At 37.8% G+C, this 17499-nt stretch overlaps 1 protein-coding gene across 2 annotated transcripts; it reads right to left on the reverse strand.

Moving 5' to 3' along the window:
* Positions 1–94: 94 nt before the first annotated feature.
* six5 (SIX homeobox 5) lies at positions 95–17273 on the reverse strand. Of its 2 annotated transcripts, XM_051724377.1 has the most exons (4): positions 16223–17273; positions 5989–7103; positions 5623–5862; positions 95–4197 (listed from the first exon to the last, which is right to left on the reverse strand). In XM_051724377.1, the coding sequence occupies exons 1-4, from the start codon at positions 16912–16914 to the stop codon at positions 3494–3496; spliced, it is 2751 nt and encodes a 916-aa protein (XP_051580337.1). In that variant the 5' UTR covers positions 16915–17273; the 3' UTR covers positions 95–3493. The 2 variants fall into 2 exon arrangements, with proteins under 2 accessions (XP_051580337.1, XP_051580335.1); XM_051724375.1 differs by having other exon boundaries at positions 5623–7103.
* Positions 17274–17499: the final 226 nt, after the last annotated feature.

Raw genomic sequence — 17499 nt, forward strand, 5'->3', positions numbered from 1 at the left:
TCCTCCCATTTTAGTTGCAGAGACAGAGGCGTTTCCGTAACATTGATCCAAAAACCTGTAACTGTAGGTTCATTTCAAAGAGAGAGCAATCAGATAGCATTATATATGTTGTTTATTACAAGTCACAATAAAATGGAATATAAAAAATAAAATACTATACGAAATACAAGACACACCTCTATAAAAAGAGATGCAGTTTTACAATAAAGGACAAAAAACTCCCTTTAGTACATGAAATTAAAAAAAGTATTTGGTTTGATCAGCTGCATATTTTTCTGTGTATACATGAGGGTATAAAGAATGTATTGAGAAACAAAGAAAATAAGTGAACAGAACAAAGATATCTCTACAAACTAAAATACCTGTGCATAAACATAGGAATCATCACATTCTGAAAGATGAATAGGCGCACACGCTCACACACACACACACACACACACACACACACACGTACATTACCTTACTTTCCAAAAAGCTCAAAGCATTGTCCAGGTGCTTAAAAGGTGACAAACTTTGGCAAGTCAATGCTACAAGTCCTATGTAAAATAAATGTGTAAAATACAAACTCTATCATGAAATCATTATTGAAACAGTAATTAGAGATAGATGCTACACAAAGCAAAAACTTGTCATGAAATGCAGTGTAAACCTAAGCTAAAATAAGGAAGAGTCTATCATAGAAAAACCCCAAAATGATTGATACATGCATTCAATATAAAAGACAAAGGTGTAAGACAAACACAATGGTATATTTAAGGTAATAGTTATCACAGGGAGACTGCTCTGTGTACCCAGAATAGATGCCAAAAGCTTACAGGCCTAATATACCACTATGACTCACAAAAGCCTTAACTCTTGGAACAATAGCACCAAATTTGCAGAGAAAAGTAAATGCTTCATGAATAAAATGTGCAAAACTTACAGAGCTGTGCTCTGAATTGAGCAAATCGGTCTGGTGGTGATAATTACCAGTATTAAAGGTTCACTCAGTAATTTTTTCCTCATTAAAAAAGTTCAAATCCTAAAGATATGAATTGTATTTTGCAATATATGTAGGAAATCATGACCAGTCACATTAAAATGAAGACTCCAGTCATATCAGTAACCTTATAAATTTAAATTGATATAAAATGTATTCTACATGGAGAGGGTCCGCACATGGGGGCTGGCATGTTATAATCACATGACCATCCAAATACTACTACTCCATCCTGTTATTTGACACTTTCACTAATTGAATAACGTAATCATGGCTGACTGTGAATACTATATTTCTACAATGGCATCTGAAACCGAAAACTACTGATTTTAAATGATGCTGCATCCAAGCCACTAGGTGTCAGTGTAAGTCCAAGATGACACAAAGACAAAAGTTACTTAGTGCACCTTTAAGGCAAACTTAAATGTAACTGTTTGTGGTCACACATCAGCGTGTCTTTCAAAATCATGCATGGAAAAAAGTCATCAGTTGTATTTTGAGTTGTCACTCAGACATAATTCCACTTGATTAGAATTAAGTGAATAGAAAAAAGACAGATATTTTTTGTAGCTATATATAAAATTCTACAAATAAAATATTTCAAAATATAAAAAACAAAGTAAAAAACTGAAAAAAAAAACAAAACAAACAAAAAAAAACATTTCACTGTACATATACATGGTGGATTTGTAGTGTAAAAAAAAAATGGCTGTTTTCAACATCTTAGAGTTAAGAGTTGTATAACCATCAGTTCAGTTATCCTGTGGAACCATTGTTGCATAGAGTAATATTCAAACTATAGCAGTACTTCAATTCCCTTCAACCAGAATACTAGAGACTATTAGGTGTATACAGTTTTAGTTTTAGTAATGAGCTGGAATGGTTGGGAGACCACAATGTTTTATGTCTATGTCAAACCAGTATCTAAAGTTTGGACTGAATTTTCATGGTCAGCCTGGTGCACCATCATGCTTTAGGATTCAATATTTAGTCTGCAAGAAATTGTACACATAAAACAACATAAATAGTAAGAGTGCTTCTCTAAGTGTTCAAAAGTGTAATGCTCAACTCCAAGCTTCTCTTACGGGTGCACATCAGATGTCTGTTGGTGTCTTTATGACCAGTTTGATATTAGATACTTAGGTTTGTAGTGGACCCATTTCATTCCAAGTTGTCAGTACTTCTATCAGCATAAAACATATATGTACATCGATTATATTGTCTTTAGGAGGGAAAACATAATATGACATTATTATTATTATTATTATTATAATTATTAAAAGAAAAAAGTACTGTTCATAATAGCGTAATCTATTAAACTATTAAAGGAATGTTCCAAGTTCAATACAAGTTAAGCTCAATCGACAGCATTTGTGGCATTTTGTTGATTACCACAAAAATTCATTTAGACTTGTCCCTCTTCTTTAAAAAAAAAAAGACAAAATCGAGGTTCCAGTGAGGCACTTACAATGGAAGTAAATGGGGGCCAGTTTTTTTAATGCTCAAATACTCACTTTTTCAAAAGTATGGCCACAAGACATAAATAATATGCGTGTAAATATGATTGTAGTGTAAAAAAATCACTTACCTTTTCTGAGTAAATTTACAGCCAATTTTACAACTTTGTTACCATGATGATATGTCAACAAACCCTAAAACGACTGTAAAAATGACAATTTAAACAACTTTACAGCTCAAATAATAAACAAATTTTAACAGAAGGATCAATGAAAGTACTTTTATAAAATTATAGGTTTCACATTTCTATTTAAACCCTCCAAAAATTGGCCACATTCACTTTCATTATCCCCATTCACTTCCATTGTAAGTGCCTCACTGGAACCTCAATTTTTGCTTTTTTCAAAGAAAAGGAGGGACGAGTCAAAATAATTTTTTGGTAATCAACATTATGCCACAAATGCTGTCGATTGAGATTAACTTGTATTGAACCCAGAACATTCCTTTAAGTAACAAAAAATATGTAAGGCACAAAGGAAAAAGTCTCACACGCCATTCACTCTTAAAATAAAAAAAGTCATTGTCTTTGACATATTAGTGCCTTGTTACCACCGTAGGCCCTTGTAACATAACACAAGATCTGCGTTTCAGCAAAATCCGAGCTAACATATAAACACATACTGAGATTTAATTTTCCTAGAGGTTAATATCGGTTATACAATGTCCAATGTGACAAACCATGACAGTGCCTTGTTCCTCCACTGCTAATGAAACCTCTATGTAGTCATACCCTTGCTGAATTCTCTTTTCACAATGGAATTCAAAATACATGAAAGACATTTATTCTAACAAAATCAAAGAAGTTCTTTTCAACAACTCAGGTTATCAGGTTGAAAACCTCCACTATTTCAACGTCAACCTGCATAAGGTAGAGTGGAGAAAACCACTCTCAAACCTCTGAGGTCATAAATAATAGCTCCTTGGTTGATTGCAACTCTTATAGGCTGAAGCTCTTATTTAACACTGTATCTAGCAGGCTGTCAATAAGACAGATAATTACAAACCCAACTCATCATCCACAGGGACAGACTGCAGTTGTGTTAGAATTTTCGGGTCCCCATCCATTTCATCCACCTCGTCCAGTTGAGAATCTCTTTCCATGTCCTCACCTGGGGGTGGGGTACCCAACAGGAGGGACTCTCCACCTGGCAGGCCCAACAAAGCTGGGTCCTCTGGAAGATCCCCCTTCCCACGCACATCAAATAATGTCAGGCTAGAAGAGGACAGCACGACAGGGCTCCAGACTGGCTGTGAGAGGTGGGGGCCGGTTGCAACATCACTACAGATTGGACTGAGGGGCTGCATTCTATCAGGGCTGAGTGTCTGCTGGGCTTGTAAAACCCCCGTAGGAGTGGGAGTGCTAGAAGAGTCTGGGGTGTTCGGAGAAGCTCCGGGGGTCGGGTTGGCAATGGTCCCAGGCTCAGGGCTGCAGTAAAGTGTAGAGGCGCCAAAAAAACACAAAGAAGATGATTGTAGTGAATTTGAGGTTTGAGCAGTGAGTGAAGGTGCTGGTTGACTCTCATGCAGAGGAACAGTTGAGTTTTCATCAAGGGTAATGTTGCTTAAGATTGAATTGTCTGGGACGGACTTGACAGGCATGCTGGTGAACTGGATGCCAGCTGGGATAGTGAGGATGAGTTTTCCATTCTGAACACTTAAGATGGGGCTGCCCCCTATACCACCCGCTAAGAGAATGTTGCCTGGAGACAAAAGCAATAGTAAACTTTAGCATTCTGTTTGAGGGTAAAACATTTTATTCAGTTCAGTCTAAAAACTTTTTCTCTTAAGGCCAATGTATACTTCAGTTTTCAGTATGGCACTACGCCTTGTGCACAGTGTGCATATATGCACTTACTGAGCACTTTATTAGGAACACTATGGTCCTAATAAGTTGCCCGACGTGGTCTTCTGCTGTTGTAGCGCATCCGCCTCAAGGTTCGACGTGTTGTGCATTCTGAGATGCTATTCTGCTCACTACAATTGTACAGAGGGGTTATCTAAGTTACCGTAGCCTTTCTGTCAGCTCGAACCAGTCTGGCCATTCTCCGTTGACCTCTCTCATCAACAAGGCATTTCAGTCCACAGAACTGCCGCTCACTGGATGTTTTTTTGTTTCTGGCACCATTCGGAGTAAACTCTAAAGACTGTTGTGAAAATCCCAGGAGATCAGCAATTACAGAAATACTCAAACCAGCCCATCTGACACCAACAATCATGCCACGGTCTAAATCACTGAGATCAAATTTTTTCCCCATTCTGATGGTTGATGTGAACATTATCTGAAGCCTCTGACCCGTATTTGCATGATTTTTTGCATTGCACTGCTGCCACTGATTGGCTGATTAGATAATGGCATGAATAATTAGATGTACAGGTGTTCCTAATAAAGGGCTCAGTGAGTGTGTGTGTGTGTATATATATATACATACACACACACACACAACCGGTCAAAAGTTTTGAAACACTTGACTGAAATGTTTCTCATGATCTTGAAAATCTTTTGATCTGAAGGCATATGCTTAAATGTTTGAAATTAGTTTTGCAGACAAAAATATAATTGTGCCACCATATTAATTTATTTCATAAAATTAAAAAAGTTTTTGAAATTGATGACTTGGACCAAATAATAAAGCAGCCAATAAGTGCCCAACATAGATGGGAACTCCTTCAATACTGTTTAAAAAGCATCCCATGGTGATATCTCAAGAAGCTGGTTGAGAAAATGTCAAGTTTACATGTCTACAAATTTATTTTGGATTTTGTTTAGTCACAACATAATTCCCATAGTTCCATTTATGTTATTCCTTAGTTTTGATGACTTTACTATTATTCTAAAATGTAAAAAAAATTTATAATAAAGAATGAGTGTTTCAAAACTTTTGACCGGTAGTGTATAAGCTTCAGTAAAATAGAATTAGGATTTGCTCAGCAAGAACATAAGTTAGAGGGAACATTGGTAGTGCATATGCGTCAAAAGCATCCGTATGGTCTTGCAGTCAGAAGAATATACTTTGAAAAGCTGAGCGCTCAGACATACGCAAGATGGAATAGCACACAAAAAATGAAGTACACCCCAGCCTTTACTATTAGTTTGCTAATGAAACTGTTACGGTAAAGTGACCTACCTGGAGAGGAAGAAGGCAGCTGAACCACCCCAGAATTAAGAAGCTGAACACCTGGAATGGTAGCAGTAGGGACACTCTGTGGAGGACCTACTGGGCTAAGGCATATTGGTCCCGGTGCAACACTCAATCCTGTTCCAGACCCAGGAGTTAGAATCTGGAAAGCACCACCAGGGGATGGGATGGAGAGGGGTGGTGCAGCTGGGACCACCTGAGGGAAAGAGAAGGTTCCAGTTGGTGTTCCTGCAATGGACGATACAGGCATAAGTTGAGGCAGCGACAGGGGGACCAGCTGAGGCTGGCATGTGTCTTTGGGCTGGGAAATGGGCACAACTTGAGTTGGGGAGGAGATGGGAATGACTTGTGTACCCATGGAGGTCTGTATTTGTGGGATGGTAGCTGAAGTAAATTCGTCTCCAAGCTGAGGTGTAAGCCCTTGTGTAACTTGCTCATCAGCCATCTGGGGGAGTGATAAAGCAGTATTTGTGTTTAGTAGGGTATATCCATTTTGGGGCTGGGCTTGAGCAAGTCTGGGACCAATGTGCAAAGTCTGTGTCTGAAACTGAGGAATGGAGTCTTGCGTAAGTTGTGCATTGACAGTGGAGACTGGAACAAGCTGGGGGCAAGATGACACTGTGGCCCCAGATGTATGCTGCATAAGTTGAGACACTGGAATGCCCTGTATAGATGGTACCACCTGGGGTAAAGACAGCACCTGAGGGCTGGAGATGGATCTGATGGCGGGCGTCTGAGGCTCAGCCTTCGTTAATACAACAATCTCTGATGGCTGTGTGCGCTGTAGTGGCACCACTGGACTGGAGATAACTGAACTCGCAGAGCACGCAGTTGATGCAGGAACACTATTTTGGGCCAATGCCACTGAAGAAAAAGACGTGGGAGAGATAACAGAAGTGGAGATTGTGGAAGTGGACATAGAGTTCGTAAGTACTGACTGTTTATTATCTGGATTCTTCAAGGCCTCTGGAAGACTGATGAAATCCAGTGGAGAGACATTGCTGCTCGCTGTTTTTGCTTCCTCACTAAGAGAGAGAGGTATTGTACTAGTTAGACTGGCTTGTGGATTCAGTACCACAGGGGGCAGACTGCCTTGGGTGTCCATATCGTTGATGCCACGCTCTTCTTTGGAGATCACCTGTGCCCTATTGAGCAGCAATGGTGCATTAGCTGTAACAGGACTTAGAGTGACTGTGTGGCCATCGCTTAGTGTCAACCCATTAATAATAACCCCAGTCCCTGCCCCTGAGAGTATAGGGCTCCCATTGAGCAGTAGGGGATGAGAGCTTGTGAGGAATCCCCCTGTGCTGTTGAGAATAAGCTGACCACCAGTATTGCAAGGAGCACCAGTGAGAGATATAAGAGAAGCATTAGAGCTGCCTGTCTCTTGAGCAGCAGGTTTGTCAGTAATATCCTCTAGGTCTCCCTTGCTGGCTTCATCCTCTGTGCTGTGGTTCCCATCAGATTCACTAAAGAAGAGGCAAAAACAGTGCAGTTGGTCAAACAGTCTTAAAGTAGTTTCCATGAACCAGAGGCCTAATTTATAAAATGTACACTGCCATTCAAATGTTTGGGGTCACTTGACTGAAATGTTTCTCATGATCTTAAAAACCTTTTGATCTGAAGACATATGCTTAAATGTTTGAAATTTGTTTTGTAGACAAAAATATAACTGTGCCAACATATTAATTTATTTCATTACAAAACTAAAAGTTTTTTAAATGGATGACTTGGACCGAATAATAAAGAAAAGCAGCCAATAAGTGCCCAGGATAGATGGGAACTCCTTTAATCCTGATTTAAAAGCATCCCAGTGTGATACCTCAAGAAGTTGGTTGAGAAAATGCCAAGAGTAAGTTTCTGCAAATTCTAAGCAAAGGTTGGCTACTCTGAAGATGCTAAAATGTAACATATTTTTTATTTATTTTGGATTTTTTTAGTCACAGCATAATTCCCATAATTCCATTTCTGTTATTCCATAGTTTTGATGACTTCACTATTATTCTAAAATGTGAAGAAAAAATAAAAGAAGAATGAGTAAGTGACCCCAAACTTTTGAATGGTAGTGTACATATGATCAATTTGATCCTAAATTCTATGTATTTGATCCTACGTTAAAAGTAACAAATCTGAATTATAAAGGTAGAAACTGACGTGAAAATGTTTTGCGTACTTCAGCTTACAAGCTTAAAACGTAAAACCCATATATCGGTCGACCTCTAGTGCGTAAGCATGCTTTACAACTACCAACGTTTTTTGTGCCAGTGCACGCAGACTTGTTTTTTTTGTTTGTTTTTTTTTAGTAATGCAAATACTAATGGTCAGTGACTGACTAAATGTATTAATACATGAGAATGAATATTCTGATAGGAGTCAGAATGTGGTCATATTTAGATTATGTAAGCGTAATGTAAATGCTTTATTTTGGATATCTGCTGTGACAGATTATTTATTTATAGCCCTATCTGCAAGTTTCCATAATAAATACATTGAGACCTACAAGATAACAGGCAGGTGACAGGTCTAAGCTCATTCATGTGCACATGATTTTAAGATGAATTGCGATTTATAAAATGGGATGTATTTAGGAAAAGTTTTATAAATCTTTCGAAGGGACATTTAAGAAACTGTCAAAGGTTCACATTTAAGATCATTCTACGAACATCTTTGTAAAGGAGTCCCCTTCATTGTCTACCATCAATTTCCACCTATCTTTTTTTTTATTGATAGCTGTCCTAAATTAATAAGGCCTAAGCTGCTAATAACAAACTAGACCAAGTAAGCAGATGATGTCAGTTAAAGATCACATAATCTGGAAAGCATTGCTAATTACTGTGTAACAATGTAATAAATATAAATAAGAGCAGTTCACATACATTTTGACTCAAAAAACACAATGAAAACTTTTGCTGAATGTTGTTCTAATATCCGACAGGAAGTTTTAAAGACATATTGCACATTAACAAAAAATGTAAAAATAATTTAAATGCAATTTAACTAAACGGCATAATTATTAGGGATGTGCTACGGTGGTCGTTTTTTCGACTAGCCATCCAACAACTGACTTGTCGATTAGTGGGGTCGACTACTAACATTAATATTATTTTGTGGTGGTGGTTTTAATGGGAGACCCAATACTCAAATTAATTGATAGATGCAACTTCTTGGAGAGAGTTTTTGCGTGATTATAGCTTGCTGTGCTTAAAGGTGAATAATAGTCAGCTCAGTAAAAACCTCTGCAAGAAGTTTCATCTCTTTAATGCTTTAAGTTTAGTCCATTTATGCACAGCTGCTGTTACAGCCATCAAAGCAATGCATTAACAACACATTACAAGGCAATCACTGTCGCATGTTAAATCCTCTGCTGTGAGTTCTATTCCCGTATTTGTTAGGTGCTTTGAAGAGATTAAAGTCTTTTGCTTGTTGTTTTTAATGAACAACTGACTGTAAAAAACAGAAAGGGTATTAAATGAAATATGGATCCATATCTTGTCTTTGGACACACAGAACAAGTTAAACCAAATTTTTACACTCAACACGCAGTGAAAGAACCTCTGTGCTAATAACTTCTCCACTATACTACTCAATCACTAGTGTGTGAAATCTGAATATTTACCAGCCAGTGGCTAATCATAGACAGTTTTAGTCGCATAGTGCGAGATTTGGCCGCACATGGGAGTGGGTTGTCACAAAGTGAAAGATCGATCTTGGGATTTAAGAATCGATTTCAAGATCGTTCAAACAAAGATAGCAATGCATCGGAAAATCAAGATTTTTTTCTACTTAACACAGATTAGTCATTCAAACCAAGGTTATTTTCATTACCGAAAATGATTACTAAGACGAAAACTAGCAGTGAAAAAATATTTTTATTAACTAAAATAAAAAGGTAGTTTTAAAAATAAAAGAAAGAAAACTAAACTGAAACTATAAATGTACACTACAAAACGAATGAAATCTAAATGGGATCTTGGAGAAAATGACTTTAGTTTTCTTTTTTCGGATGATTTGATTTAAATAATCTCTCAAGCCTGATTTCTCTGTGTTCCTCAGAAAGAACCAGTGAACTGCCATCTGATTCATGTAAAAAACAATCTAGGGCTGCAACAACTAATCGATTAAATCGATAATCATCATCGATTAGTTGCCTATTTGCCTATTATGGAGAAGCTCGGTCAGTGACGTCACTTTACAGCCCAGTGAAAAACATTTTTGTATGATAACGAAAAACAGACAGTGGAGCGTTTGCTGCATCAGGTGCATTGAAAGAGGGCTTTTGCTGTTTCATGCGCTTAAGACTTGTTTCTCTCCAGTGCATAACTTACATTTTACTGCTATTTTCTGTTTTGTAATGTATATATGTTATGAATTCAAAATCAGGCGCATGTTTCCATTTTGCAAAACCATTTGTCTTTACCACAAGAAAGTCTCCATTTAACTTTACCGAGCACGCGGGGGGCATGGGTAGCTCAGCAAGTAAAGACGCTGACTACCACACCTGGAGTCGCAAGATCGAATCCAGGGTGTGCTGAGTGACTCCAGTCAGGCTTCCTAAGCAACCAATTGGCCCAGTTGCTAGGGTGGGTAGAGACACGTTGGGTTAACCTCCTCGTGGTCGCTATACTGTGATTCTCGCTCTCAGTGGGGCACGTGGCGAGTTGTGCGTGGATGCCGCGGAGAATAGCGTGAGCCTCCACACGCGCTATGCCTCTACTGTAACGCGCTCAACAAGCCACGTGATAAGATGCGTGGATTGACTGTCTCAGACGCGGAGGCAACTGAGATTCGTCCTCCACCACCTGGATTGAGGTGAGTCACTACGCCACCACGAGGAGCGCATTGGGAATTGGGCATACCAAATTGGGGAGAAAATCCAAAAAAAAAAAAATAAAATTTACCGAGCACGCGAGCATGTGCATCCACATCAATTAAACCAATTGCAATGGAGAAAGGGAGTGCAATCATTTCAATTACACACGTGCAACATCATACCGCGATTTCATTTTCACTGACTACGTTTACATGGACACCAGAAAGTGGGTTATTGCAAGAAGGCGGCTTATTGCGAGAAAGCAGTTTACATTCTTGTTTACATGCACTGTATAAGCGGCATACTCTTTACTCCTGTATACATGCGGTAAAGCAGCTTTCTCCAGAGCAACGTAATTACCCTGCGACGCTTGTGTAAATAACAAACATGGTATCTGAGGAAGACTTCCCTATTTTATTCTCTGTTGCTTCGCTTTATTTCCAGATATTTCAGAGTTGTTGCTCTGTTTGTTTCCTTACCTTTCTATCACGACCTGCAGTGGAACTGCACTTCAATAGTGGGGTTTCCCTTTACGTAAAAGAACGTGAGGGACGTCGATATTTTACAGTGGTTTGTATAAATGGGTATAGTTTATTATGTATGTGCTTTTGCCACTATACTCCCAGAAATATTTTGCTGACTTTTGTTTGGCACCATCCTATGACGTTTGTTATTCGGTCTGTTCCACGGACATGGTCACTCCTCAAAAACCTGTTAGAACGCTGCGTATGTGTTTGCATGGCCACATAAGCAGCTTTCTCCGGGAGAAACCTAGGTGTGTTAAACCACTTTCTCTTAATCCCTTAAATGACATAAGGAAATCAGCACTCGTTTACATGATGTTTCAGAATGCCTCTTTCTGCAAAAACCCAGGAATAACACGCTTTCTTAAGTGCATGTAAACGTGGTCAATGTAATCAATTAGGCAGCTTTCATGGATGTCACAATTAGCGCGTTTACATGCACGTCCTTACACCAATTATGCTTAATAAGTCGGCAACGCAATAAACCGCATTCCTTTATCAGCGTAAAGGCCAAAAACGGCTTATGAATAACCTGATAGACACTGCCCATGTGCCCACTGTACATTTTTGCCCATTATGCCGATTCCGTGTGCCATGTAAACACCTTACCCAGTGTTCTTACTGGCTAATTCAATGTGTGCACGTGTTGAGCACATGTCTCTTCACAGTTTGATTTGAAATGTAGAGAATAACGCGATTATTTTAAATGTCATGTAAACATGGATTTCTTGCCTTGTCAGATTTTTTAAATAAGCTGATTTTAGAGCGTAATAATCGTATTGGTATGCATGTGAACAGGCTCAGTTTCTCAGAAGTCCAAGTATGCCGGCTTTTAAAGTGTTTTAGATGGTTTCTTCTCATCATGTAAGCTCATGTAATACAATGAGCTTAGGATGTCTAGACAAAAAAGTCTAGGATGAGAATTTTCAGCGTGAGAATGAATCTGATGATTATACTATATAAACTGTATGCTGAATATAATGTATAATAATGCTAAGGGTCCTGATATTTGATAGTCCTCATAATGCCAAATGTAATGTCTGATTTCACCATTAAACTTACACTTTGGCAAACATTATTTTACTGGATAAGCATACACTACCATTAAAAGTGTTTTTCGAAAAGAATAGTTTAGAAACATATAATGAGTGACTATACCTTTTTTTTTTTTTTTACTTAAAATATGAATTTTAAATACTTAACATGTACATAATCATTAACATAATTATGTCTTTTTCAGCTGGGCACAATTATTAATATTTTTATTTGAGTGTCACCATTGCCATCTGCTGGGCTGATTTCTGTCCCACTCCATCCCTGATGGATCATTTTATTCTTTAATAAATAGTACTTTTTGTTAAGCTTTACAAGGAAATGAACTGTTCTGCATATGTCCTGAAAGTAATAATAATATTAATAATAATAAATTCAAACTAAACTTTTCATGATTCTGGTTTTGTTCAAAGTTTTGTGAGTATAGAATCATGTAGTAGAATTCAGTACCGTAAAACAGACCAAATACTCGCGCCCTTTATAATTAAAAAAAAAAAAAATTAATAAAATACAGGAAATCAATTTTTACAAATCCGATTAATTGAAAAATAATCAAAGATTAATCGATTATCAAAATAATCGTAAGTTGCAGCCCTAACAAAAAATAACCAATCACAGTTTGCCTGCATACGTGATGTTTAGAGGCACGTAAATCTGGGGAAGACCAGTTATGCGAGAATAAATAACCAGCATGCGAAAAAGCGTTTGCCATTTCGGAAACATCTCAATGACAGTACAAAATAAAAATTAGAGCCTCATTTGATCTCAAACAAAACTTCTGAACATATTCCATTCCATGAACTTTGGAAACATAAAGGTGCTGTAAGTGTTTATTATTATTTTATTTTTTTTCAAGGAAATGTATGCAAAAAATTTTACTAACTGAAAGATATTAATGAAATAAAGTGTCCCAAGATATCTCACCGGCCTCTGTGACAGCTCTAGATTCTGTAAACAGCAAACAAAAATGTGTCCGCAGACCGCAGGCAACGACGCTTTCTGCTAGTCAGTCATTTTGCACACTCTTGGAGTCTTGTAGTTCCAGTTAATTATTGAGGCTTACTGCCATTTTTATGCCATGTTGCTCAAAACAGTGTTACTTGAGGACGCTATTTTGCTGCAGTTGTTTTTGACAACCATTTCTGCTTGTGTCGGTCTCAATAAAGCTCATGGTATCTTTGGAGTGCAGGGTTTTGGAAAAAAGAGGGCGTGTCTAATCCAAAAGCTCAGCTTGGGGAAATTCTAAAAATCGCTAAAATCGCTTACAGCACCTTTAAGCAACTAGTTCTTCTCTGGTGCGGGCCGTTTGAAACAAGACCTGTGTGTTTCGGGTCCATGCTGCTGATACAGTAAATGCTGAGGAGATGTCTGTGTACTTATGGCTGAATGTATCGACAATTTATATCACATTTTATTCATATCAGCAAGTGAAGAAATACACTTTACAATAAGGTTGTAATTGTTAACATTAGTAAATCCATCATGAACAAACAAAAAACAATATTTTTAAAAATGTTTTACAATAAGGTTACTTTTGTTAACATTGGTTAATGTATTAGGTATAATGAACTAACAATGAATTATATATTTTTACAGCATTTATTAATCTTAGGTAATGTTAATTTATAAAAATAAACTTGTTCATTGTTTGTTCATGTTAGTTCATCCAGCATTAACTAATGTTAATGTATACAACATTTAATTTTAAAAATATATTGGTGTATGTGTAATGTATATATTGAAATTAACTTTGGCCAATGCTGTAAATATGTATTTATAAATCTACAATTGTTCATTCTAGTTTAGATAAAACATAATTTGTAATGTTAAAAATGCACTAGTATATAATGAAATTAACATTAACCAAAATGAATATAAGTGTTGTTCACTGTTTGTTTAATAACTAATGTAGTTAACTAATGTTAAAAAATACAACCTTATTGTAAAGTGTTAACAGATATTTTCTGGTGTTATAACATGAAATCTAAAACTATACCAAGACTAAATAAAAACTAAAGAGAGACATTTTCAAAAACTAAAAATAAAAACTTTATTATATTTATGCTCCATTAAAACTACATAAAACTAACCTTAAATTTAAAACCAAAACACAAAACTAAATAAAAACTAGTGACATTTTCAAAACTATTATAACCGTGGTTCAAACAATCAACCGATTAGTCGATCATGAAAATTGGTACTTTTTGCACATCCTTAATAATTATACAATAAATTATTAGAGGATGCGTACTACCACCTTAAATCCATATGTGCTACAAGACTATTTAAAACATTTTTAACTCATGAATGAACTAGGCATTACACAAAATCCTTTTTATGCGAACAGCTTTAACAACATATTAAATTGCTCTTAATATGTGCACAATTTAACCACATAACCCACATGAAAAGAGTGCAAAGGTCACAAAATAAGACAGCAGCATGTAACTGATATGGGAGCAGTTTATTCAAGTTTAACTGAAATGCTAATTAAAACATAGGCTATTTACTGTAAGGCCGAGTTTTAGAAAGCCCTGAAAAATCTGGGGCATGATGCACAGTATGTGGTCACAAAAAGTATTTTGACACTTAAAAATCACACTTTAAGGGGGCCTGGATAGCTCAGCGAGTAAAGATGCTTACTACCACATCTGGAGTTCGCAAGTTCAAATCCAGGGTGTGCTGAGTGACTCCAGCCAGGTCTCCTAAGCAACCAAATTGGCCCGGTTGCTAGGGAGGGTAGAGTCACATGGGGTAACCTCCTCATGGTCGCTATAATGTGGTTCTCGCTCTCAGTGGAGCGCGTGGCGAGTTGTGCGTGGATGCCGCAGTGGATGGCGTGACGCCTCCACACGCGCTAGGTCTCCACGTAACACGCTCAAGCCACGTGATAAGATGCAGATTGACGGTCTCAGACGCGGAGACAACTGAGATTCGTCCTCCGCCACCTGGATTGAGGCAAGTCACTACGGCACCACGAGGACTTAGAGCACATTGGGAATTGGGCATTCCAAATTGGGGTGAAAAAGGGGAGGGAAAAAATAAATAAATAAATAAATAAAAATAAAAAATAAAAATCACACTTTAAAATATATTAAAGTCTTTGAATTGAATAACAAAAAATAAAACCAAGTGACATGAACAAACGATGCTAAACCTTTTCTCAGAACATTTACCTTTATTTTTTTTACAATTAATTTAAAACTGGTCAACCAACAAGTTGGTCATTTTAAGTGGACAATTTAAATCAGTTCCCCTTAAGTTCGCACAGGTGTCCCAGCAGAGTAACCTCAAGTGTAGGTCATCACATGAACTATGGACATAATTAACTAGTAAGACAACCATAAAGTGTTCAAATATAGCTCCCTGTCTTAACTGTGACCAGTTTTATATGGTTTAATTGACAATGAAAACCTAACCAGCTTCTTTTAGTGAAATTTGTTGTCTTGTGCTATTTTGTTCAAAATAACTGACACTTGGTTTGATATTTTGTAATCTGATGCCATGACATTCAAAAACTTTTAAGTGTCATTTTGGCGCCCAAATACTTTAGGACGGTCACTGTACTTATAAATCTTAATAAAGTGTTTATTATTTCTAATTATTTTTTTCTTTGTACTCTTCATTTAGATTTAATGTCCCCTGAACCACTGTGAGACACTGTGGTGCTGGATTTCAGGAAACTGGAGCCACTCCTGGTGCCCATATCTCACATTTCACAACAAAGCAACATGCTTTCAGCCCTGTTTTCTGAGACCTCCTTGTCATTTTCACTTGTCAAACACTTCATCAAGCACTATGATAGTGATAGACAACAAACATTTGACTTTCTTTCACATCTCTATGACCCAAAGACAGTGCTTTCAAGTCTTTAATAAATAAACAATAATTTGAAACATTGTGGAGACATTGGAGCACTGCAACAATGTATCATCTGAAGCAGACTAGGCCTTCGTGAAATTAATAGCAGTTAAATGAGAAAGTAACAACCAATGATTTACACTCTGTTTAGTTCATTTTGATGTTTTTGTTTACTGCACACCCAGAGTGTAAACCTCACACACACTGCTGAAATACAGACGTTTGTTTCCTGCACTCTTCTCTCACATTATCTCTGGAATGTTTCTCTGGGGCCTGAGAACAATCTTAGGCTGAAAAGTTGTCTTTCGTGTTCATGCATGAAGAAATACAATGGATTTACCTTTTGCTGTTGGTACCGGACGGGGTCCGGTCCCTCTGTCGGCGATTCTTGAACCAGTTGCTCACTTGAGTCAAAGAAAGTCCGGTGACTTTTGCTAAATTCTTCTTCTCGTCTGGAGTGGGATACCTGTTGATCCTGTAACATTCCTTCAGAGCGGTGCGCGACTTCTCCTTGAAGCAGTAAACAGTCTCCTCACCGTCCCAAATGGTTTTTGGCAGAGGAAACTTTTTGCGCAATCGATATTTGTCCACGGCGCCCAGACTGCGACCCCGAGACCTCTCAGCCTCCTTGTAGCGCGCCTTCAAGTAAAGGTCTTGCAGGAACCCATGGTTACTCGGGTGGAAGTCACGACTGTCCAGGATGGCGTACAACTCTTTGAATTCCTCCCGGTGAAAAGCGACCAAAGCCTGGGCCTTGAGCAGGGTCTCGTTGCCACGTAGCAGATCGGCTGAAGGAGGGATGGTGGAGAGGAATCTCCAAAGGCGATCCACATTACCCGCTTGCAGGAGCGCCTCGCACAGACACGCGACCTGATCGGTGGAAAAACTGAGCGCCGAGTTCTGGAAGCTTTGAAGCAGTTGTTCCGAAACTTCGTCCGGATCCGTCTCCTCTTTGACTTTGGCTTCTTCTTTCGTGGACGCCTTTGGACCATTTTCAGTTTGTTCTGTGGACTCCAAAGACAAGGAAGCCATTTTTATTTTAACTTTTTTCCCTCAAGTTCCTCCTCCCTCCACTTCTCACCCGCTCTCTATCACTCCCATTCTCTCCGCAGGCGAGTGCAGCTACAGACCGAGGCGTCACGCCCCTGCATTTCGTCAACCTCCCCCATCTAAAGATCCTCCACAGGCCTGCTGCAGTTCTTTTTTTCCTTTTCTTTTCTTCTTCTTCTTCTTCTTCTTCTTCTTCTTTTGCCATTGTACAGTACGATAATTTACCGAAACCACTTTTGTTTCACATGTGAAATAATTTGTATGCATTATGCATTAAAAAGGTATGTATTATGTATACACACAACTGATTACATACACCACAAATGATATAAATCAGTATTTTCCATATACTTTTTCTTTTTTTTTTTTTTTTAGTTGTTGAAAAAAAAAAGAGTCCTTTAAAACACTTGTCAAGTTCGTACAAATGTTATCTTTGTGTCTGTGTTAGTTTCACAAATGTTTTAAAAACATTAATTGCATTTTCTACAAAAACATTTTATTTAATTACTTTAAAAATTTAATGTGGTGTAACCATCAAGTAAACATCCTTACACCTTGAATACATGA

Source organism: Myxocyprinus asiaticus, chromosome 18 (assembly GCF_019703515.2).
Source record: "Myxocyprinus asiaticus isolate MX2 ecotype Aquarium Trade chromosome 18, UBuf_Myxa_2, whole genome shotgun sequence".
NCBI classification, from domain to species: domain Eukaryota; kingdom Metazoa; phylum Chordata; class Actinopteri; order Cypriniformes; family Catostomidae; genus Myxocyprinus; species Myxocyprinus asiaticus.

Bases quoted from the DNA above. Each gene is read 5' to 3' on its own strand.
- six5 (XM_051724375.1), bottom strand. From the start codon at position 16,914: ATGGCTTCCTTGTCTTTGGAGTCCACAGAACAAACTGAAAATGGTCCA. The intron at 7,104-16,222 runs GTAAATCCATTG...CCTCTTCTTTAG, and splicing joins TCCGGTACCAACAGCAAAAG to TGAATCTGATGGGAACCACA. The intron at 4,198-5,622 runs GTAGGTCACTTT...TTTTGTCTCCAG, and splicing joins GCTGCCTTCTTCCTCTCCAG to GCAACATTCTCTTAGCGGGT.